Source organism: Callithrix jacchus, chromosome 6 (assembly GCF_049354715.1).
Source record: "Callithrix jacchus isolate 240 chromosome 6, calJac240_pri, whole genome shotgun sequence".
In the NCBI taxonomy this organism is placed as follows: domain Eukaryota; kingdom Metazoa; phylum Chordata; class Mammalia; order Primates; family Cebidae; genus Callithrix; species Callithrix jacchus.
Genome location: NC_133507.1, coordinates 49,768,790 through 49,791,088, shown reverse-complemented (window position 1 = coordinate 49,791,088; position 22,299 = coordinate 49,768,790). Strand labels below are relative to the sequence as shown.

Below are 22,299 nucleotides of genomic sequence, written 5' to 3'. Positions count from 1 at the left end.
TCACATTTACCTTTTCCATAGCAACTCTTCCCACACAAAATTTTAATTACTGTTCTCTTTTGAAATATTAGATACACCGGGACCACCAATCAACTTCGTATTTGAAGATATTAGAAAGACCTCAGTCCTCTGTAAATGGGAACCACCCCTTGATGATGGTGGCAGTGAAATCATAAACTACACTTTGGAAAAGAAAGATAAAACAAAACCCGACTCTGAATGGATTGTTGTCACTTCAACACTTAGACATTGCAAATATTCAGTAACAAAACTGATAGAAGGAAAAGAGTACCTCTTCCGTGTAAGAGCTGAAAATAGGTTTGGGCCTGGTCCGCCATGTGTTTCAAAGCCATTTGTAGCTAAAGATCCATTTGGTAAGGTTCTTCAGCTTCTGAAGTTTGCCTTTTTACTATGTACTTTGATATATAATTACTACAGCTTATAAAATTTCATTTTTATGTCATATTAAGAAATTAATTCAAATGTTAATTTTTTTTTATCAGAGCCACCTGATGCACCAGATAAACCCATTGTGGAAGATGTTACCAGCAACAGTATGCTAGTGAAATGGAATGAACCAAAAGATAATGGAAGCCCCATTTTGGGTTACTGGCTTGAAAAGCGTGAAGTTAATAGTACACATTGGTCTCGTGTCAACAAAAGCCTTCTGAATGCCTTGAAAGCCAATGTAGATGGCTTATTAGAAGGACTCACCTATGTCTTCAGAGTATGTGCTGAAAATGCAGCTGGACCTGGCAAGTTCAGTCCACCTTCAGATCCCAAAACAGCACGTGATCCAATCTGTAAGTAATTCCTTAAGAAGAAAGTGGAGTAAAATAAGCTATTGTATATTTTTAAACAATCAGGGAGTTTAATTTGTATATCTTCATTCATTCTAGCTCCACCTGGGCCACCTATCCCAAGAGTCACTGACACGAGCTCTACAACTATTGAACTAGAATGGGAGCCCCCAGCTTTCAATGGTGGTGGGGAAATTGTTGGCTATTTTGTCTATAAGCAGTTGGTTGGCACAAACGAATGGTCACGCTGCACAGAGAAGATGATCAAGGTCCGTCAGTACACTGTCAAAGAAATCCGAGAGGGTGCTGATTACAAACTTCGGGTGACTGCTGTCAATGATGCAGGGGAAGGACCGCCTGGAGAAACAGAACCTGTTACTGTGGCGGAACCACAAGGTACAGAACATTATTGGAATAAAATTATGGATAATTTCTCTGTATAGGACTATTTTTTAATCTTTTATGGGCTAATGTGTGATTGTTCTCTTTCAACAGAGCCTCCAACTGTGGAACTGGATGTTTCTGTCAAGGGTGGAATACAAATAATGGCTGGGAAGACTCTTAGAATTCCAGCTGTGGTGACTGGTCGCCCTGTACCTACAAAAGTATGGACCAAAGAAGAAGGGGAGCTGGATAAAGACCGCGTTGTAATAGACAATGTTGGAACCAAATCTGAACTAATTATCAAGGATGCACTGCGAAAAGACCATGGCAGATATGTAATTACAGCTACAAATAGCTGTGGTTCCAAATTTGCAGCAGTCAGGGTAGAAGTTTTTGGTAAGGAATGTTGCATTGATTTTCATAAGATTTTCTCAAGTGATAATATCTTATTACATTGATTTGGGGCTTTGTTTTGTTTTCAGATGTCCCTGGTCCAGTTCTTGATTTAAAACCTGTTGTAACAAACAGAAAAATGTGTCTACTTAACTGGTCTGATCCAGAAGATGATGGAGGAAGTGAAATAACAGGCTTTATCATTGAAAGAAAAGATGCCAAGATGCATACTTGGAGACAACCAATAGAGACTGAGAGATCTAAATGTGACATCACAGGTCTGCTTGAGGGACAAGAATATAAGTTCCGTGTTATTGCCAAGAACAAGTTTGGCTGTGGCCCTCCTGTTGAAATAGGACCAATTCTTGCAGTTGATCCACTAGGTAAAAGAAAAGGTTTAATTGTGTTTATAGAATAGTGTTTTGCTTCTAGTTATATTGTTTATTTATTGAGCTTTATTGCTTGAAACTTCCAACAATCTCAAAATATAAAGATAGAGAATAAGAAAAGTAAATTTAAAAACTAACAACATTAAAGATATCATATTTGCTATAATTTCAAGTAATTTGTGGCTGTAATTATATTAATTATGCATGGTTTTGTGTACTGAAAACTTGGCTCTATAGAGGCTTAATAATAACCTAGAAGTAATTTAGAAGTATTAAATCTCTCCTTAGAACACATTGGAAGTTGGTTTTTAAAATTTACTAACCTAGTAGTTAAAGAGAGTTCAGTGTTTTTCTAAAAGATTAGACAATTGTCTGAGGATAAATGCCTTAGTCTTTCTCTGTATTCAAAAAGTCCCCATACTGGAAGGGTAGCAAGGCCTAAAACCAGAAAGAGCCTCCAAAGAACAGAAAACCAACCAGAGGGAATCTTCTTAAGATCAACACAAAACACTAAAATTGCACACACAGTAATGCACACTGATATCCCATCCAAGAAAGCAAAGCCTTTAAGGAAGACCTATTCCTCAAGAGAAGGAAGAAGTTATTCCTTTACCACCACCTCCTGAAAAAAAAAATAAATTGCATCCTATACTACTATTATAGCAGCTCGTCTATGAATATCCAGTATACCACAGGCTGTGCCAAAGGTGCCAGAACAGAGCTGGGCTTCCACTGCTTCTGGTTGCAATAATAGTCAACAAGTATGGATTGGGTCTAGTTTTACCACTGAAAGCTTAACTCTTAGTTTGACCCTTCAGGAAAACTTCAGCAGCATTACATATATCCTCTTTTCACCATATTTTGAACCCACACATGAGGCAACATGACTCAAAGTGTGTTCAGTAGACATATCTACTATCCACTAATAAAAGATGAAACACTTGCTCTCAGCTGGTCCTTCAAAGCAAAACTTCGCAAACTTACTTTCCTAGTTCATTAGAATTAGAAGCATCCTCAGTTACAAAGATAAACAATCTAAAATATTAAATATAAAAGTATACGTGACCTTGATTTATTTTTCATCAATAATCTTGATGAAAAGTTTGCTGAGAAAAATTCCGTCTATATTAATGTCTATAATTTTGACAACTGACAAGTTTTAGGAAAGATTTTAAATATGGATGTAAGGTTATGCCAAACAGATGGCTATTTTTCACATAATTAAGTTGAAGTGAAATATTATTTCTTACACGAATATTTATCTCATGCTAATCATTTTCACTTGCCTCTGGCTAAAGGTCCTCCAACATCTCCTGAGAGGCTCACATACACAGAAAGGACAAAGTCCACTATCACCCTTGACTGGAAAGAGCCCCGCAGTGATGGTGGCAGTCCCATTCAAGGATATATCATTGAAAAACGGCGTCATGACAAACCTGACTTTGAAAGAGTTAATAAGCGACTCTGCCCAACCACATCTTTTCTGGTTGAAAATCTTGATGAACACCAAATGTATGAGTTCCGTGTCAAGGCTGTCAATGGAATTGGTGAAAGTGAACCATCTCTACCTCTGAATGTAGTCATACAAGATGATGAAGGTGTGGAATCTGAATATAATAATAATTTTAATGCATTTTACAATGTGCCTTTATCCCATAAGTTGAAAAACAACCTTATGACTTCGCTATTTTTTTCTTTCTCTTCTCTTTGCAGTGCCTCCAACTATTAAGTTGCGTCTGAGTGTTCGAGGAGACACTATCAAAGTTAAAGCAGGAGAGCCTGTTCACATCCCTGCAGATGTGACAGGCCTTCCAATGCCTAAGATTGAATGGTCCAAGAATGAAACTGTAATTGAAAAACCCACTGATGCACTTCAGATAACCAAGGAAGAAGTATCCCGAAGTGAGGCCAAAACTGAGCTTAGCATTCCCAAAGCAGTGCGGGAGGACAAAGGCACTTACACAGTTACTGCTTCCAATCGCCTTGGCTCAGTGTTCCGAAATGTTCATGTTGAAGTATATGGTAAGTGCCTTGCTCTCTTACATCAAAAAGGCATCCACTGTCTGCTTAAGAATTGACCTCTCAATATCCTCTGTTGATTCCTTTTTAGACCGCCCATCCCCACCAAGAAATCTTGCTGTTACGGACATTAAAGCTGAATCTTGCTACTTGACGTGGGATGCCCCCCTTGATAATGGTGGCAGTGAAATCACCCATTATGTAATTGACAAACGTGATGCAAGTAGGAAGAAAACAGAATGGGAGGAAGTCACCAACACTGCTGTAGAGAAAAGATACGGGGTAAACTCTTCTACATATTTTCTTAAACACATTAAAAGTATGTGACTCTGATTTGATGCCCTTTTAGTATAACCTTGGAATTTGATAATTAAACTCAAAACCACACAAAATAAGCTGTTATTTTTGTTATCGTAGTGTTTAGCACCACACGCATAAGGCTCCTTAGTAAATAGTGTTTGATACACGGATAATTTTTTAGTCGAGATCTACTATCAGGTAAAATACATATACGTATTCTTATTTTTAAAAAGCTTTCTCCTTTTCTCTGTCTTCCCGTGTTTTGAGTCTATGTATTTCTTTTTATAGTTATCCTTCCCAAAATAAGTTGAATTTTTAAATGAGTGAAAATCAACATAAGTATATTCTCTTCAATAAATGTCTATTTTTCTAATTTCTAGATCTGGAAACTTATCCCCAATGGCCAGTATGAGTTCCGAGTCAGGGCAGTGAACAAATATGGAATCAGTGATGAGTGCAAATCAGATAAAGTAGTCATTCAAGATCCTTATCGCCTTCCTGGACCTCCAGGAAAACCAAAAGTTTTGTCACGCACCAAAGGATCAATGCTAGTGAGCTGGACTCCTCCTTTGGACAATGGTGGCTCTCCAATTACTGGCTACTGGCTGGAGAAAAGAGAGGAGGGAGGTGCTTATTGGTCACGTGTTAGCCGAGCACCAGTAACCAAAGTGGGATTGAAAGGTGTGGAATTTAATGTTCCTCGTCTGATTGAAGGTGTTAAATACCAGTTCAGAGCCATGGCAATAAATGCTGCAGGAATTGGTCCTCCCAGTGAACCATCAGATCCAGAGGTTGCAGGAGATCCCATATGTAAGTATGCTTCCATTTCTGGGAATTCATTTCCAAAAGACAAAGTCACTAAATGGATAATTCTGCTCTTAAATTTCTTATATTTTTCTGTGTCAAATTATTTTATTTACTAAAATTAAAAAGGTTCATATTCACATAGACTTTCGAAGTATATATATATATCATATATATATATATGATATATCATATATATATATGATATATCATATATATCCCCACATACATATATATATATATATATGCACCAATATATACATACACATACATAAAATCAGTTTGTAAACTCTTCAATTAAACCAAATATTTTATGAGGTATCACAGTAATAAAGACCTGGAATATAAACTCCTATCTCTTCTGATACTTTAAATAAATTTCTATCTCATTACATACTAGGGAAATCATCTCTCCCACTAATCAGACCATTGAGTAGGAATTCAACCAAAAGCACAATGTCGTTAGCTTTTCAGTGATATTATGGAACAAAGATTTAGGATTCTCAGGTGCAGTCTGTGAGGTCAAATAAAAGAGGAAAATTCTTATAAAAGATCTATGAGCAGATTAGTTCAAAAATTTAAAAATACTGTGGCCTTAATAGTTCATCCTATTTGCTATATATCTGATTAGATTCTCCATAGAAGAAAAATGCAATTATTTGCTAAAAAGAAAATATTAAATACTCAAGTGCTATGTGAAGAATATATACATATATAATGAGGATATATACATATGTAGACATAAAATAGGCAGTCATTCATCATTTGCAAACTAGTATTGAACATGTGCTTTGTGCAAGGATCTATATTAACTACTGGAGGGGGGAAGGTTAATATTAAAAAGACAAGTGGAATAAAAGGATTTCTGTAATTGTAAAGCACTTTCAGAAAGGTAAAGGATTGTTAGGTGATTACTGTAGACACTGATCCTGCCCCTAAAGGGCATTAAGATTAGTTTGTGTTCAAAGGTTTACTAGCTATTGATGGAATCATTTTTAGATTTTCATATTGTGGTAAATTAAATTTAAATCATGTTTTCAGTAAAGGCTATTATAGAATTTCTTCAAAGGGATCTCAAAAGTAAAGTAGTTTTTTATCAACGTGTAAATAGAATGTAAATCTAACAAGATAGGAAGTAGTCTATTCCCAGTTAGTTGTTTGCTGTCTCTGTTTTTGTATTAATGCCAAAGGAAGATAGATCATTTCCTTTATTTCTCACCTCTAGAAGGTAACTGTTTCCTTTTAGCATTTCTATTGTAATATTTTGATAGATTAAAAATAACATGTGATCATGCATAGTAAAATATTCTAGCATTTCATCAGCTTCAAAATTTAGTGAAGTTTTTTTCTTTTTCTTATTAGTTCCACCTGGGCCACCTTCTTGCCCAGAAGTTAAAGATAAAACAAAGTCAAGCATCTCACTAGGATGGAAACCTCCAGCCAAAGATGGTGGCAGCCCAATCAAAGGATACATTGTAGAAATGCAAGAAGAAGGCACTACTGACTGGAAAAAAGTAAATGAACCAGACAAACTTATAACTACCTGTGAATGTGTGGTGCCTAATCTGAAAGAACTCAGGAAGTACAGATTCAGAGTGAAAGCTGTCAATGAAGCTGGTGAATCTGAACCAAGTGATACAACTGGGGAGATCCCTGCCACTGATATTCAAGGTACTAGTACTTAGTTTATATACTCCTCTTTTGATCTTATGAAATCGATTAATTTACTGAAGATATTTCAATTGCTTTTTGACAAATATGAGCTAAATCCTGTTATATTATACGTGGTATTACAGAGGAACCAGAAGTTTTCATTGACATTGGAGCACAGGACTGTCTGGTTTGTAAAGCTGGCTCACAGATTAGGATTCCTGCTGTTATCAAGGGACGCCCAACACCAAAATCATCTTGGGAATTTGATGGAAAGGCAAAGAAAGCAGTGAAGGTAAGAAAATAACCATTCTCCTGTATTTCCCGCTGAATCACTATAAGGAGTTTTTATACTACAGCTATCTCCTTTTCTCATAGGATGGAGTTCATGATATACCCGAAGATGCACAGGTAAAAAATAATAATAATTAAAATAATTCAAAATATGATTGACTTTAATACTGCTATGAGTTCTTTCAATGTATGACTACTGTTGTCTTTGTATAGCTGGAGACTGCTGAAAACTCCTCAGTAATTGTTATTCCAGAGTGTAAACGATCTCATACAGGCAAATACAGCATCACAGCCAAGAACAAAGCAGGACAAAAGACTGCAAATTGCAGAGTTAAAGTCATGGGTAAGAAAGACTTTGAAATTTGCTACAGAATGAAAACGAATTATTTTCTAGTATTTAAGGAACATTGCTTATATTGTGATTTGCATCCAATAGATGTACCAGGCCCACCCAAAGATCTGAAAGTCAGTGATATCACAAGGGGTAGTTGCAGACTTTCATGGAAGATGCCAGACGATGATGGAGGAGACAGGATCAAAGGCTATGTTATCGAGAAGAGGACGATTGATGGAAAAGCCTGGACCAAAGTCAATCCAAACTGTGGAAGCACCACATTTGTAGTGCCTGATCTCCTCTCTGAACAGGAATATTTCTTCCGTGTGCGAGCAGAAAACCGTTTTGGTATTGGCCCACCGGTGGAAACCATTCAGAGGACCACTGCCAGAGATCCGATATGTAAGCTTTAAAATATAAATTTAAAATATCTTCTCAAAATTGAAGTATATTATTATAAATAATGCTTAATACTTCCTTAAACTATTTTTAAAGATCCTCCTGATCCTCCTATTAAACTCAAGATTGGCCTCATCACAAAGAACACAGTACATCTGTCATGGAAACCCCCAAAGAATGATGGGGGCTCCCCTGTTACCCACTATATTGTTGAGTGCCTTGCATGGGACCCTACTGGGACAAAGAAAGAAGCCTGGAGACAGTGCAATAAGCGTGATGTGGAAGAACTGCAATTTACTGTTGAAGACCTAGTAGAGGGCGGCGAATATGAATTCCGAGTGAAAGCTGTCAATGCTGCAGGAGTCAGCAAGCCTTCAGCCACTGTCGGCCCTGTTACTGTCAAAGACCAGACGTGTAAGCACCAATGCACTGACAGAGATGTCCTCCTTACGGCTGCTGTCCTCGGTGTTTAATCATAGTTCAAAATTCAAAGAGATATATCTGTACCTTGGGAAGCTACCATGGCTTGAATGTAGACATGGGCATGTTACTGAATTACTGATTCCCTCAATTTCCACAGAACTTTTACATTCCCTTACCTGTTACTTTTTCCCTATTTAAAGGAAATGATGTCTGTAATTTTCCTGCTATAATTTTCTCCATGGAAGGCTGTTTTCTTTATCAGAGGTTAAAGCAGTTTCTCTGCATGCTCCTCAAAAGGGGCAGAAAGTAACTAGTCATTTGCTTAGCAACTGCTGATATCCATTTATCTTCACAATCAAGTTTCTATTTGTCTATATGAGAAAAGATACATCTATTTCAATAGATAAAATATATATACAAATATGGCAATAATTCTCCCTCTGATAATTACCATAACTACTGTTGTGTATTTGTTTATTCTCTCATCTAAGTGTAAAAAAACTGTAGTCGCTACCCTCTTTGCATATTTCCATCCTAAATTAGTGCAAAATGGAAAATTGCTTTCCTTTTATTAACAGTTGTACTTCTTAAAAGGGAATTCACCTTCTTATGGGTCCCTTCATAATTCTGCATAAATATTAAAGAGACTATCCCATGATACTCTCCTACTAAAATATTCTCTCTTTTGTCAGGGTAAGATAACTATGATAATACTCATCATTACATGCATAATGATACCAAATAAAGAGAGGCAAGCATTGATATATAGCCACATGTAGATCTAATAAAGGATGCTGTCCTCATGTACCTGCTCCCCAAACTAGTGTAATAGTATTAAAGACTATGCTTTATATTGGGCTGAGCTACAAAGTCTGACTACAGTGGATCCAAACATGTTTATAGTCACTGTGTATTCTACTTTCTATCCTTCAATGCTTTTTGATCCTAATGACAACTTATTTTTAATAACCTAGGCCCACCATCAATTGATCTGAAAGAATTCATGGAGGTGGAAGAAGGAACTGATGTTAGCATTGTGGCCAAAATTAAAGGTGTACCATTCCCAACACTAACCTGGTTTAAAGCTCCTCCAAAGAAGCCTGATAACAAAGAACCTGTTCTCTATGACACCCACGTCAACAAACTGGTGGTGGATGATACTTGCACTTTAGTTATTCCACAGTCTCGCAGGAGTGACACTGGCTTATATACCATCACAGCTGTAAATAATCTGGGAACTGCATCAAAGGAGATGAGACTGAATGTCCTGGGTAAAGACTGCATGGTTTGGTTAAAACTACTTGTTGTTCTGTTTATAAATAACATTTGGCCTTAAAATCATCTGGTTGATAAAGTATTCCTTCTTTAAACCATTTTAGGTCGTCCTGGCCCTCCAGTGGGACCTATAAAATTTGAATCTATTTCAGCAGAGCAAATGACACTATCTTGGCTTCCACCTAAAGATGATGGTGGGTCCAAGATTACAAACTATGTAATCGAGAAAAGAGAAGCTAACAGGAAGACATGGGTCCGTGTTTCCAGTGAACCTAAAGAGTGCATGTACACGATTCCCAAATTGCTAGAAGGCCATGAATATGTATTCCGAATCATGGCCCAAAATAAATATGGCATTGGAGAACCTCTTGACAGTGAACCTGAAACAGCAAGAAACCTCTTCTGTAAGTAGGACAGCTTTTTCACGTACCAAGTCACTTTCACTTGCTTTTTTTAAAATTTCTTATACTCAATATGACTTTTTTCACAGCTGTCCCTGGAGCACCAGATAAACCAACAGTTAGCAGCGTGACTCGTAACTCCATGACTGTCAACTGGGAAGAGCCAGAATATGATGGAGGCTCTCCCGTGACAGGGTACTGGCTGGAAATGAAAGACACCACTTCAAAGAGATGGAAGAGAGTTAACAGAGATCCTATCAAAGCCATGACTTTGGGTGTTTCTTATAAAGTGACTGGTCTTATTGAAGGTTCTGACTATCAATTCCGGGTATATGCAATCAATGCTGCTGGCGTGGGTCCAGCAAGTCTGCCATCAGATCCAGCGACTGCTAGAGATCCGATTGGTAAGACTTGAAACCATTCCTCTTATTTTTCTTTAATCTTATTTTTGAAAAGTGCCAGGGGAAAGTCAAGAATGCTAATGGTATACTGGTTCTTTCTAGCCCCTCCTGGCCCTCCATTTCCCAAAGTGACAGACTGGACTAAATCATCTGCAGATCTGGAGTGGTCTCCTCCACTAAAAGATGGTGGATCCAAAGTAACTGGATACATTGTTGAATATAAAGAAGAAGGAAAAGAAGAATGGGAAAAGGTAATGAAACTTGGCACTAAGAAAATGACCTATGAATAAACTAGAACTGTTGTAGTACTCTCAATCCCATTAACTTCTGTCTATAAGAAATCAGGAAAATAGCATAATTTTAACACATAGTCCTAACATTTGATTAGATTTTTGACTATGTGTCAAAAATCTAATCAAATGTTAAGTCATGTTATTACTAACATTTTGGCTGTAAACCCTGGAGAGCGAAATAAATAAATAATGGTTTAATCATTTGGCAATAATTTTAAAGCATAACTCCTGCCAAGTCATTCCATTCAGTGTTGCCTGTAATATCTGATCCCTAAAACCTAAACCAGCAACATTTTCCCAGAGTAAACAGTTAAATAAACTGCTGGTGATGCTTTAGGAAGCCATTAAGGCAAGAAGCTACAAATAACTATTCTAATTATAAAATGTTTACGATTTTCCCCCAGGCTAAAGATAAAGAAGTGAGAGGAACAAAGCTTGTTGTGACAGGATTAAAGGAAGGAGCATTCTACAAATTTAGAGTTAGAGCAGTCAACATTGCTGGCATTGGAGAACCTGGAGAGGTCACAGATGCCATTGAAATGAAGGACAGAATTGGTAATTATTAATCCTTCTTTTATGTCATCAGTGTTTATGTTTTGGATTGAAGGGGAAAATCATATTTGTAATTTTCAATTGCTTCCAGTTTTACCTGACCTTCAGCTAGATGCCAGTGTCAGAGATAGAATTGTCGTCCATGCTGGAGGCGTGATCCGAATCATTGCCTATGTGTCTGGAAAGCCTCCTCCAACTGTCACCTGGAACATGAATGAAAGAGCCCTACCTCAAGAAGCCACCATTGAGACCACAGCCATTAGCTCATCCATGGTCATCAAGAACTGCCAGCGGAGCCATCAAGGTGTCTATTCTCTTCTTGCCAAAAATGAAGGTGGAGAAAGAAAGAAGACAATTATTGTTGATGTATTAGGTAAATATTTTCAATTTGTCTAGGCAACATTTAAACCAATATTCTTATATTTACACAAAGCTATGTTGTATGCTATGTAACAAATGTTTTAGAAAATAAGAAAAATCACCCATAACACATTGACCATTATTAGAACTTTTTAAAAATTTCCTCCTTTGTTTTTTATTCTATGCATATTCTGTGTGGTGGGTCTAAGATTACAAACCATATAATTGAGTAAACAGAAGCTAATGAGAAGACTTGTATCCATGTCTCCAGTGATCCTAAAGAGTGCATGTATGCACTTTCTAAATTGCTAGAAGGCCATGAATATGTTTTCTGAATCATGGTCCAAAATAAATGTGGCTTTTTTCTTAATAGAACTTGCTCCCATCTATTATGTTGTTATATAGTTTTCATAAAAGCAACTTTCCTTCAGTTGTACATGAATGTTTAACAATTTGCCAGTGTTGACCATTTCACATCATAAGACTCTATCCCTATCACTAAATTATCATAATAATGTAAAAACCCCTTTGAAGGGTTTCAGTATTCTAACTGAAGAGAAGTGTCATAGTTGGTTATCAATACTGCATTTCTAGTTACTGAATATAGAGTTGAACTCTATGAAGCTTTTTCATGCCTCTCATCGGGGGCTTTAGTCCACTGATTTGCTCAGAACATAAAGCCCTTCCACTCACAGCTCTTTCTAAGCATGTCTCTAGGCAAAACAATACTCCAGCCACAGTTTTTTATGTGAAAATTGCTAGTTCTGTGTTGAATATAATTAATATAAGAATGGCATAAAAAAATATTTCATTAAGCAATAGTTTCACAAGCTTTCAGGTTAGTTTCAAGCACCTAAAATTCTTTTGCCTAATGGCTATTACTTTAATTTGAGAACTGGTACATTTCCATGTTAATTATTTCCAACCCATTCAAAATCATTCTGAAATTTAGGGCCTCCTATGCTGCTCATTGACCCACCTGGTCATCTAGAAATAAAACATCTCTTTCTCCTTTTTACCTGGAGAGGAAACTGGATATAAAACCTGACTATGCCACTGTTACCCACCTCCTGTATCCCTCTTCATGTTTGCCTCCCAGCTCCCTCCTGTTCAAGTCATAAATTGCTTTTAAAAAGCATTTTTATTTTCCCTTCAGCCTCTACTAAAACTATGGTAACCAATAACAGTTGCAAACCTACTTCATTAAATAATGTGAGCCCTGGTGTGGTGGCTCACGCCTTTTATCCCCACACTTGGGAGGCTGAGGCGTGTGGATCACTTGAGGTCAGGAGTTTGAGACTAGCCTGTCCAATATGGTGAAACTCCGTCTGTACTAAAAATGCAAAAATAATCCAGGCATGGTGGGGCATGCCTGTGGTCTCAGCTACTTGGGAGGCTGAGGCAAGAGAATAGCTTGAACCTGGGAGGTGGAGGTTGCAGTGAGCCAAGATCATGCCACTGCACTCCAACCTGGGCAACAGAGGGAGACTCCATCTAAAAAAAAAAAAAAAAGTAACTTTTTGTATTGACTAGATAGCAGGAGGAAAAAACTAACTCAATTAGTAAACACAAAACTTTACTTTCTTCATAACAACAATGTTGTCTCCTTTGAAAAAACAAATGTTGAGCATTATATTTCATTGAAGGCAAACAACTTGAAATATTTCCTTCTTATTTCCAGATGTTCCAGGTCCTGTTGGAATACCATTCCTAGCTCACAACCTAACCAATGATTCCTGCAAACTGACATGGTTTTCTCCAGAAGATGATGGAGGCTCTCCAATCACCAATTATGTCATTGAAAAGCGTGAATCTGACCGCAGAGCATGGACCCCAGTGACGTATACAGTTACCAGGCAAAATGCTACTGTCCAGGGTCTCATTCAAGGAAAAGCCTACTTTTTCCGAATCGCGGCTGAAAATAGTATTGGCATGGGTCCATTTGTTGAGACATCAGAGGCACTTGTTATCAGAGAGCCAATAAGTAAGTACAATCAAAAATAATTTTATGCTTAATCACTTCTTTACTCACTTAGTACAAGACTACAGTGAAAAAAATATGTATATAAATCCTATACATTTCCTTCATTTGACAAGCAGTTATTACACAACTACTCAGTTTCTGATTTGGTGTATTTGGACAGTGACTGTAAAAGAGATTTTAGGAATATGCATAATTCATCAAATTTCTTTTTTATTTTTAAGACAGTTTCACTCTGTCACCCAGCCTGGAGTATAGTGTCATGATCTTGGCTCACTGCAACCTCCACCTCTGAGCAATTCTTGTGCCTCAGCCTCCTGAGTAGCTGGGATCACAGACATGCACCACCATGCCTGGCTAATTTTTGCATTTTTAGTAGAGACAAGTTTTTGCTATCTCAAAACTCCTGGTCTCAAACTCCTGACCTCGAGTGATCCACCAGCCTCAGCCTCCCAAAGTGCTGGGATTACAGGCATGGGCCACCATGCCTGGTCCATTCATCAAATTTCTTTCATCTATACTACACAGGTTTTTTTAAATTTCCCACTTAATGGCATTAAAAATAGAAAGTGAACTATTTTCCTACCTCTAAAATTACCAACTCCGAAGACTTTTCCTAAATTATTTTGCCTCAAAATCCTCTACTTTCTCATCTGTCAAGTGAGGAAATTAGATTGTGTTGTGTCCTTGTTAATGCTGATAGTTTTATGATGAGACCTCTTTTGCTATTTATGAGGGCAGAAAGTTTAATGTTTAAATGCAATCCTCAGAAAAGGAATATTCACTACATTCTACTACATTCTTAATGTGACACTTGTTCCTACTACAATTCCTATACTTATACTTGCAGCTGTACCAGAGCGTCCTGAAGACCTGGAAGTCAAAGAAGTTACTAAAAATACTGTAACTTTGACTTGGAATCCTCCTAAGTATGACGGCGGATCAGAAATTATTAACTATGTCCTAGAAAGTCGGCTCATTGGAACTGAGAAGTTCCACAAAGTTACAAATGACAATTTGCTTAGCAGAAAATACACTGTTAAAGGCTTAAAAGAAGGTGATACCTACGAGTACCGTGTCAGTGCTGTCAACATTGTTGGACAAGGCAAACCATCATTTTGCACCAAGCCAATCACTTGCAAGGATGAGCTGGGTATGTGTCTACTACAGTTTATACTTTAGAAACTTGCATATTTGTAGATTTGTGATAGGACATCAATAAAAATAACTTGCCTTTATAATTATAAATTTTAGCACCCCCAACACTTGACCTCGACTTCAGAGATAAGCTCATAATTCGAGTTGGTGAAGCTTTTGCCCTCACTGGCCATTACTCGGGCAAACCAAAGCCTAAGGTTTCCTGGTTCAAAGATGAAGCTGATGTGCTGGATGATGATCGCACTCAAATAAAGACTACACCAACAACACTTGCTTTAGAGAAGATCAAGGCCAAACGTTCAGATTCCGGCAAATACTGTGTGGTTGTGGAGAACAGTACGGGCTCTAGGAAAGGTTTCTGTCAAGTTAATGTTGTTGGTAAGTATTATTTAGTGGAAAGAATATATCTTCTGTCCTTCAAAAGCAGAAATGGAAATAACATTTTGTGCCATGATTTTTTTTTTCTGCAGACCGTCCTGGACCACCAGTAGGACCAGTTATTTTTGATGAAGTGACTAAAGATTACATGGTTATCTCTTGGAAGCCTCCTTTAGATGATGGAGGCAGTGAAATTACCAATTATATTATTGAGAAGAAGGAGCTGGGTAAAGACATTTGGATGCCTGTGACATCTGCAAGTCCTAAAACAACATGCAAAGTTTCTAAATTACTTGAAGGAAAAGATTATATTTTCCGGATACATGCTGAAAATCTGTATGGAATAAGTGATCCTCTGGTGTCTGATTCAATGAAAGCCAAAGATCGTTTCAGTATGCATTATGTTTCTTTTTAGTGATTCAATGCTTGATATAACTAATAGGAAGAAATAAATTTCTAACACATTTTCCAACATTTGTTATAGGGGTTCCTGATGCACCTGATCAGCCAGTAGTTACAGAAGTTACCAAAGACTCTGCATTAGTAACCTGGAACAAACCACACGATGGAGGAAAGCCCATCACAAACTACATCCTGGAAAAGAGAGAAACTATGTCTAAACGATGGGCTAGAGTTACCAAAGATCCTATTCATCCATACACTAAATTTAGGGTTCCTGATCTTCTAGAAGGATGTCAGTATGAATTCCGGGTTTCTGCAGAAAATGAAATTGGCATTGGAGATCCAAGCCCACCATCCAAACCAGTCTTTGCTAAAGATCCAATTGGTATAGTGTTAACGCATTTAATCAGCTATCATATTATTTAACTTTGTTTTCAGCTATATTCTAATTCATTTCTTACTTTTATTTTTTAGCTAAACCAAGTCCACCTGTTAATCCTGAAGCAATAGATACAACATGTAATTCAGTTGATCTAACTTGGCAGCCACCACGTCATGATGGTGGGAGCAAGATTCTGGGTTACATTGTTGAGTACCAGAAAGTTGGAGATGAAGAATGGAGAAGAGCCAATCACACCCCTGAGTCATGTCCTGAAACTAAATATAAAGTCACCGGTCTTCGGGATGGTCAAACCTATAAGTTCAGAGTGTTAGCAGTCAATGAAGCTGGTGAATCAGACCCAGCTCATGTTCCGGAGCCAGTCCTAGTAAAAGACAGACTTGGTGAGTAAGATGCTCTCACCTGTGTTTGCAAAGAAGATAGGTGTCTGATTGTATGTACTTAATTGTAATCTGCATTATGGATTAAATCCGAATGTTCTGTTCTCTTTATTCTAGAACCCCCTGAGTTGATTCTTGATGCCAACATGGCAAGAGAACAACACATTAAGGTTGGTGATACTCTAAGACTTAGTGCTGTCATCAAAGGAGTGCCATTCCCAAAAGTCACTTGGAAAAAAGAAGACAGAGAGGCTCCAACTAAAGCAAGAATTGATGTGACTCCCGTTGGTAGCAAGCTTGAAATTCGTAATGCTGCCCATGAAGACGGTGGGATTTACTCTTTAACAGTGGAGAATCCAGCTGGTTCAAAAACTGTCTCAGTAAAAGTACTTGTATTAGGTAAGAATTTCAATACTTATTCCATTAAAAATAAATTTTGATAATTCTGTGCTCTTATTTGGATAAAATTACTTATAAAACTGTTATTTAACACTTTTTAGATAAACCTGGGCCACCTAGAGATCTGGAAGTCAGTGAAATTAGGAAAGATTCTTGTTATCTTACTTGGAAAGAACCACTGGATGATGGTGGTTCAGTTATTACCAATTATGTGGTTGAGAGGAGAGATGTTGCCACCGCTCAGTGGTCACCTCTCTCAGCTACGTCAAAGAAAAAGAGTCACTTGGCTAAACATCTGAATGAAGGCAACCAGTACCTCTTCAGAGTAGCTGCAGAGAACCAGTATGGACGTGGTCCTTTTGTTGAAACACCGAAACCCATCAAGGCTCTGGATCCTCTCCGTAAGTTGCTTTCTCTGAATACAAAACTACTGTTTGACTGTCTTTAAGAATATTCCTTTTTCATCATAAATTCTTCTTTGAAAAGATCCTCCAGGGCCACCCAAGGACCTGCACCATGTAGATGTTGACAAGACTGAAGTCTCCCTCGTCTGGAATAAGCCAGATCGTGATGGTGGTTCTCCAATCACTGGATATTGGGTGGAATATCAAGAAGAAGGCACCCAAGACTGGATTAAATTTAAGACTGTGACAAACTTAGAGTGTGTGGTTACTGGATTACAACAAGGAAAGACCTATAGATTCCGTGTAAAAGCTGAAAATATTGTGGGTCTTGGTCTCCCAGATACAACTATCCCGATAGAATGTCAAGAAAAACTAGGTAATTTTTGGACTAGCAGTATTATCCTATTTTTTTATTATTCATATAGGTGAAGATCAAAATCTAATTTTTTCATGTTTTCTTTTCAGTGCCTCCATCTGTGGAGCTAGATGTGAAATTAATTGAAGGTCTTGTGGTAAAGGCTGGAACCACAGTCAGATTTCCCGCTATTATAAGAGGTGTGCCTGTTCCTACTGCAAAGTGGACAACCGATGGGAGTGAGATTAAAACAGATGAGCACTACACAGTTGAAACAGACAACTTCTCATCAGTACTTACCATTAAGAATTGCTTAAGGAGAGACACTGGGGAATATCAAATCACAGTTTCCAATGCAGCTGGTAGCAAAACAGTAGCTGTACATCTTACTGTTCTTGATGTTCCTGGGCCACCAACAGGTCCTATTAATATTCTGGATGTTACCCCTGAACACATGACTATCTCATGGCAGCCGCCTAAGGATGATGGAGGAACCCCTGTGATAAATTATATTGTTGAGAAACAAGATACAAGGAAAGACACTTGGGGTGTTGTCTCTTCAGGAAGCAGTAAGACAAAGCTGAAAATCCCACATCTGCAGAAAGGCTGTGAATACATTTTCCGAGTTAGAGCAGAGAATAAGATGGGTGTTGGTCCTCCCCTTGACTCCATACCCACTGTTGCTAAGCATAAATTTAGTCCTCCATCTCCTCCTGGTAAACCAGTGGTTACTGACATTACTGAAAATGCAGCAACAGTGTCTTGGACCCTGCCAAAATCTGATGGTGGCAGTCCAATAACTGGCTACTATGTGGAACGTCGTGAAATAACTGGAAAATGGGTGAGGGTCAACAAAACACCTATCGCTGACCTGAAGTTCAGAGTGACTGGTCTCTATGAAGGAAATACATATGAGTTTAGAGTGTTTGCTGAAAATCTTGCAGGACTAAGCAATCCATCCCCAAGTTCTGATCCAATAAAAGCTTGCCGGCCCATCAAACCACCTGGACCACCTATTAATCCTAAACTGAAAGACAAGAGCAGAGAAACAGCTGACTTGGTGTGGACAAAGCCTCTCAGTGATGGTGGTAGCCCCATTCTAGGATATGTAGTGGAATGTCAGAAACCTGGCACAGCACAATGGAGCAGAATTAATAAAGATGAACTCATTAGGCAATGTGCCTTTAGGGTACCTGGACTAATTGAAGGAAATGAGTACAGATTCCGTATAAAGGCAGCTAATATTGTAGGAGAGGGTGAACCAAGAGAACTAGCAGAATCTGTGATTGCAAAAGATATCCTTCATCCTCCAGAAGTAGAGCTTGATGTTACCTGTCGTGATGTTATTACTGTGAGAGTGGGCCAAACTATCCGCATTCTAGCTCGAGTCAAAGGCAGACCTGAACCAGACATAACTTGGACTAAGGAAGGCAAAGTATTGGTCCGAGAAAAGCGGGTGGACCTTATTCAGGATCTACCTCGTGTTGAGTTACAAATTAAAGAAGCCATTAGAGCTGATCATGGCAAGTACATCATCTCAGCTAAGAACAGCAGTGGACATGCCCAAGGTTCAGCCATCGTTAACGTCCTTGACAGACCTGGGCCTTGCCAGAATTTGAAGGTTACCAATGTAACCAAAGAGAACTGTACAATTTCTTGGGAAAATCCACTAGATAATGGTGGCTCAGAAATAACAAACTTCATAGTAGAATATCGCAAACCAAACCAGAAAGGCTGGTCAATTGTTGCTTCAGATGTCACTAAACGATTAATCAAGGCCAACCTTTTAGCCAACAATGAATACTATTTCCGAGTTTGTGCAGAGAATAAAGTAGGTGTTGGGCCAACCATTGAAACGAAAACTCCCATTCTGGCTATTAACCCTATTGACAGACCAGGTGAGCCTGAAAACCTTCACATTGCAGATAAAGGAAAGACATTTGTCTACCTAAAGTGGCGGAGGCCTGATTATGACGGTGGCAGTCCAAATCTGTCATATCATGTTGAGAGAAGGCTGAAGGGCTCTGATGACTGGGAAAGAGTGCATAAAGGAAGCATTAAAGAAACTCACTACATGGTTGACAGATGTGTTGAAAACCAGATTTATGAGTTCAGAGTGCAAACAAAGAATGAAGGTGGAGAAAGTGACTGGGTGAAGACAGAGGAAGTTGTTGTGAAAGAGGACTTGCAAAAACCAGTACTTGAGCTGAAATTAAGTGGGGTCCTAACTGTCAAAGCAGGGGACACCATTAGGCTTGAGGCAGGGGTTAGAGGCAAACCATTCCCAGAAGTTTCATGGACCAAGGACAAAGATGCTACAGACTTAACAAGATCACCAAGGGTCAAGATTGATACCAGTGCTGATTCTTCTAAATTTTCTCTTACTAAAGCAAAGCGAAGTGATGGTGGTAAATATGTAGTTACAGCAACTAACACAGCCGGCAGTTTTGTGGCCTATGCCACTGTCAACGTTTTAGATAAGCCTGGTCCTGTGAGAAATCTGAAAATTGTTGATGTGTCCAGTGATAGGTGTACTGTTCGCTGGGATCCACCAGAAGATGATGGCGGCTGTGAAATCCAAAATTATATTTTAGAAAAATGTGAGACCAAGAGAATGGTTTGGTCTACCTATTCTGCGACTGTCTTGACACCCGGTACTACAGTAACACGTCTCATAGAAGGAAATGAATATATTTTCAGAGTCCGTGCAGAAAATAAAATAGGCACAGGGCCTCCAACGGAAAGTAAACCAGTCATAGCAAAAACCAAGTATAATAAACCTGGTCGCCCTGATCCCCCAGAAGTCACTAAAGTAAGCAAAGAAGAGATGACTGTGGTTTGGAATCCACCTGAATATGATGGTGGAAAGTCTATAACAGGATACTTCTTGGAGAAAAAGGAAAAGCATTCAACACGATGGGTCCCTGTTAACAAGAGTGCAATCCCTGAGAGACGTATGAAAGTACAGAATCTCCTCCCAGACCATGAATATCAGTTCCGTGTCAAGGCAGAAAATGAAATTGGAATTGGAGAACCAAGCTTGCCCTCAAGACCGGTGGTGGCAAAAGACCCCATAGGTAGGTTGTCCTTGTTTTTTCTGATATTACATCAACTTTAGATGATCTATCTTTGATTAACTAAGAATAGACTATATAAAATTACACATTGAAGTAGCAGCAGCAGTAGTAGACTGTATGTATATTTATTCTTATGTTTTGTTTTCAGAGCCACCTGGTCCACCAACCAATTTCAAAGTGGTTGATACAACCAAACATTCCATAACGCTTGCATGGGGAAAACCAGTCTATGATGGTGGTGCACCAATAATTGGATATGTTGTAGAAATGAGACCAAAAATAGCAGATGCATCTCCTGATGAAGGCTGGAAACGGTGTAATGCAGCAGCACAGCTTGTACGTATGGAATTCACTGTTACCAGCTTGGATGAAAACCAGGAATATGAGTTCAGGGTGTGTGCCCAAAACCAAGTTGGTATTGGACGCCCTGCAGAGCTAAAGGAAGCTATCAAACCTAAAGAAATTCTAGGTACGTCCTTCCTTTAGCACCTGATTCATTCACACTTAATTTCTTATGATTTCCTCACATTCTGACAAATCAACTAATGACCTAAATGTCATTTCAGAACCTCCAGAGATTGAGTTGGATGCCAGCATGAGAAAACTGGTCACAGTGAGAGCAGGATGCCCTATTCGTCTCTTTGCCCTAGTGAGAGGACGACCAACCCCTAAAGTCACTTGGCGAAAAGTAGGCATTGATAATGTGGTCAGAAAAGGACAAGTTGATCTGCTTGACACGATGGCCTTCCTTGTCATCCCCAACTCTACCCGTGATGACTCAGGAAAATATTCCTTAACACTTGTGAACCCAGCAGGAGAAAAGGCTATATTCGTAAATGTCAGAGTATTAGGTGGGTTACTAAAATGCTTCTCCCTTCCCCTTCAAAAATGAATGTTAATAGGGATGCTGAGGAGTCACATATATCTGATTTTTTGATTCTTTACAGACACTCCTGGACCTGTGTCTGATCTGAAAGTCTCAGATGTCACTAAAACATCATGCCATGTGTCCTGGGCCCCTCCTGAAAATGATGGTGGCAGCCAAGTGACCCAATATATTGTGGAGAAACGTGAGGCAGAGAGAAAGACATGGTCAACTGTTACCCCAGAGGTTAAGAAAACAAGCTTCCAAGTAACCAATCTTGTCCCTGGGAATGAGTATTACTTCAGAGTAACTGCTGTCAATGAATATGGCCCTGGTGTCCCAACAGATGTCCCCAAACCAGTACTTGCGTCAGATCCTCTAAGTAAGTATTATGCTTTCTTCCTCCTTTTAACTCCAGTCTCCTATTTTACCAAAGTCAAGATACTAATACTATTTTAATCCACTTCTGAAAGATATTTCATTTATAGAGATCCAAATAGCATAATAAATATCTATCGCACTCCTAAAACACTTTTTTTATCTGTCTCATCACTGTCTCATCTAGTATGTTTTACTTTTAATGTACTGAACTACAGGTTCTATATGCATTGGAGCAAATGGTATACCAAAACTCCTATGTACATTAATAAAGGGAAATTGATCAGGTTACCTAGGTAATTTTCTAAATTATGTTTTTCTTCCAGGTGAGCCAGATCCCCCGAGGAAATTAGAAGTGACTGAAATGACAAAGAACAGTGCCACCTTAGCCTGGTTACCTCCCCTGCGTGATGGAGGTGCTAAAATTGATGGCTATATCATTAGCTACAGAGAAGAAGAGCAGCCTGCAGATCGCTGGACAGAGTACTCAGTGGTAAAAGATCTCAGCCTTGTTGTTACTGGCCTAAAGGAAGGAAAGAAATACAAATTTAGAGTAGCGGCAAGAAATGCTGTTGGAGTCAGTTTGCCAAGAGAGGCTGAAGGAGTATACGAAGCCAAAGAACAACTGTGTAAGTAGTCGTTGCTTCATTT

The 22,299-nt window shown here is 38.5% G+C and overlaps 1 protein-coding gene across 49 annotated transcripts in view; it reads left to right on the top strand.

Moving 5' to 3' along the window:
• The window catches only part of TTN (titin), a 272,145-nt gene that overhangs the window by 189,364 nt on the left and 60,482 nt on the right, over positions 1–22,299 (top strand). For all 49 annotated transcript variants that reach the window (XM_078327295.1, XM_078327278.1, XM_078327313.1 and 46 more), the window contains 35 exons: positions 72–374; positions 504–803; positions 900–1,196; positions 1,296–1,580; positions 1,667–1,960; positions 3,265–3,564; positions 3,680–3,988; positions 4,077–4,267; positions 4,666–5,095; positions 6,452–6,760; positions 6,886–7,034; positions 7,118–7,150; positions 7,247–7,376; positions 7,470–7,769; positions 7,863–8,180; positions 9,164–9,460; positions 9,569–9,868; positions 9,955–10,269; positions 10,369–10,517; positions 10,964–11,114; positions 11,203–11,484; positions 13,153–13,455; positions 14,303–14,605; positions 14,707–14,988; positions 15,081–15,380; positions 15,473–15,775; positions 15,865–16,173; positions 16,288–16,569; positions 16,671–16,970; positions 17,056–17,349; positions 17,439–20,405; positions 20,554–20,874; positions 20,972–21,256; positions 21,353–21,652; positions 21,975–22,277. In XM_078327295.1, the coding sequence (XP_078183421.1) occupies positions 72–374; positions 504–803; positions 900–1,196; positions 1,296–1,580; positions 1,667–1,960; positions 3,265–3,564; positions 3,680–3,988; positions 4,077–4,267; positions 4,666–5,095; positions 6,452–6,760; positions 6,886–7,034; positions 7,118–7,150; positions 7,247–7,376; positions 7,470–7,769; positions 7,863–8,180; positions 9,164–9,460; positions 9,569–9,868; positions 9,955–10,269; positions 10,369–10,517; positions 10,964–11,114; positions 11,203–11,484; positions 13,153–13,455; positions 14,303–14,605; positions 14,707–14,988; positions 15,081–15,380; positions 15,473–15,775; positions 15,865–16,173; positions 16,288–16,569; positions 16,671–16,970; positions 17,056–17,349; positions 17,439–20,405; positions 20,554–20,874; positions 20,972–21,256; positions 21,353–21,652; positions 21,975–22,277 (12,294 nt within the window). The remainder of the gene's footprint in view (positions 1–71; positions 375–503; positions 804–899; positions 1,197–1,295; positions 1,581–1,666; positions 1,961–3,264; positions 3,565–3,679; positions 3,989–4,076; positions 4,268–4,665; positions 5,096–6,451; positions 6,761–6,885; positions 7,035–7,117; positions 7,151–7,246; positions 7,377–7,469; positions 7,770–7,862; positions 8,181–9,163; positions 9,461–9,568; positions 9,869–9,954; positions 10,270–10,368; positions 10,518–10,963; positions 11,115–11,202; positions 11,485–13,152; positions 13,456–14,302; positions 14,606–14,706; positions 14,989–15,080; positions 15,381–15,472; positions 15,776–15,864; positions 16,174–16,287; positions 16,570–16,670; positions 16,971–17,055; positions 17,350–17,438; positions 20,406–20,553; positions 20,875–20,971; positions 21,257–21,352; positions 21,653–21,974; positions 22,278–22,299) is intronic.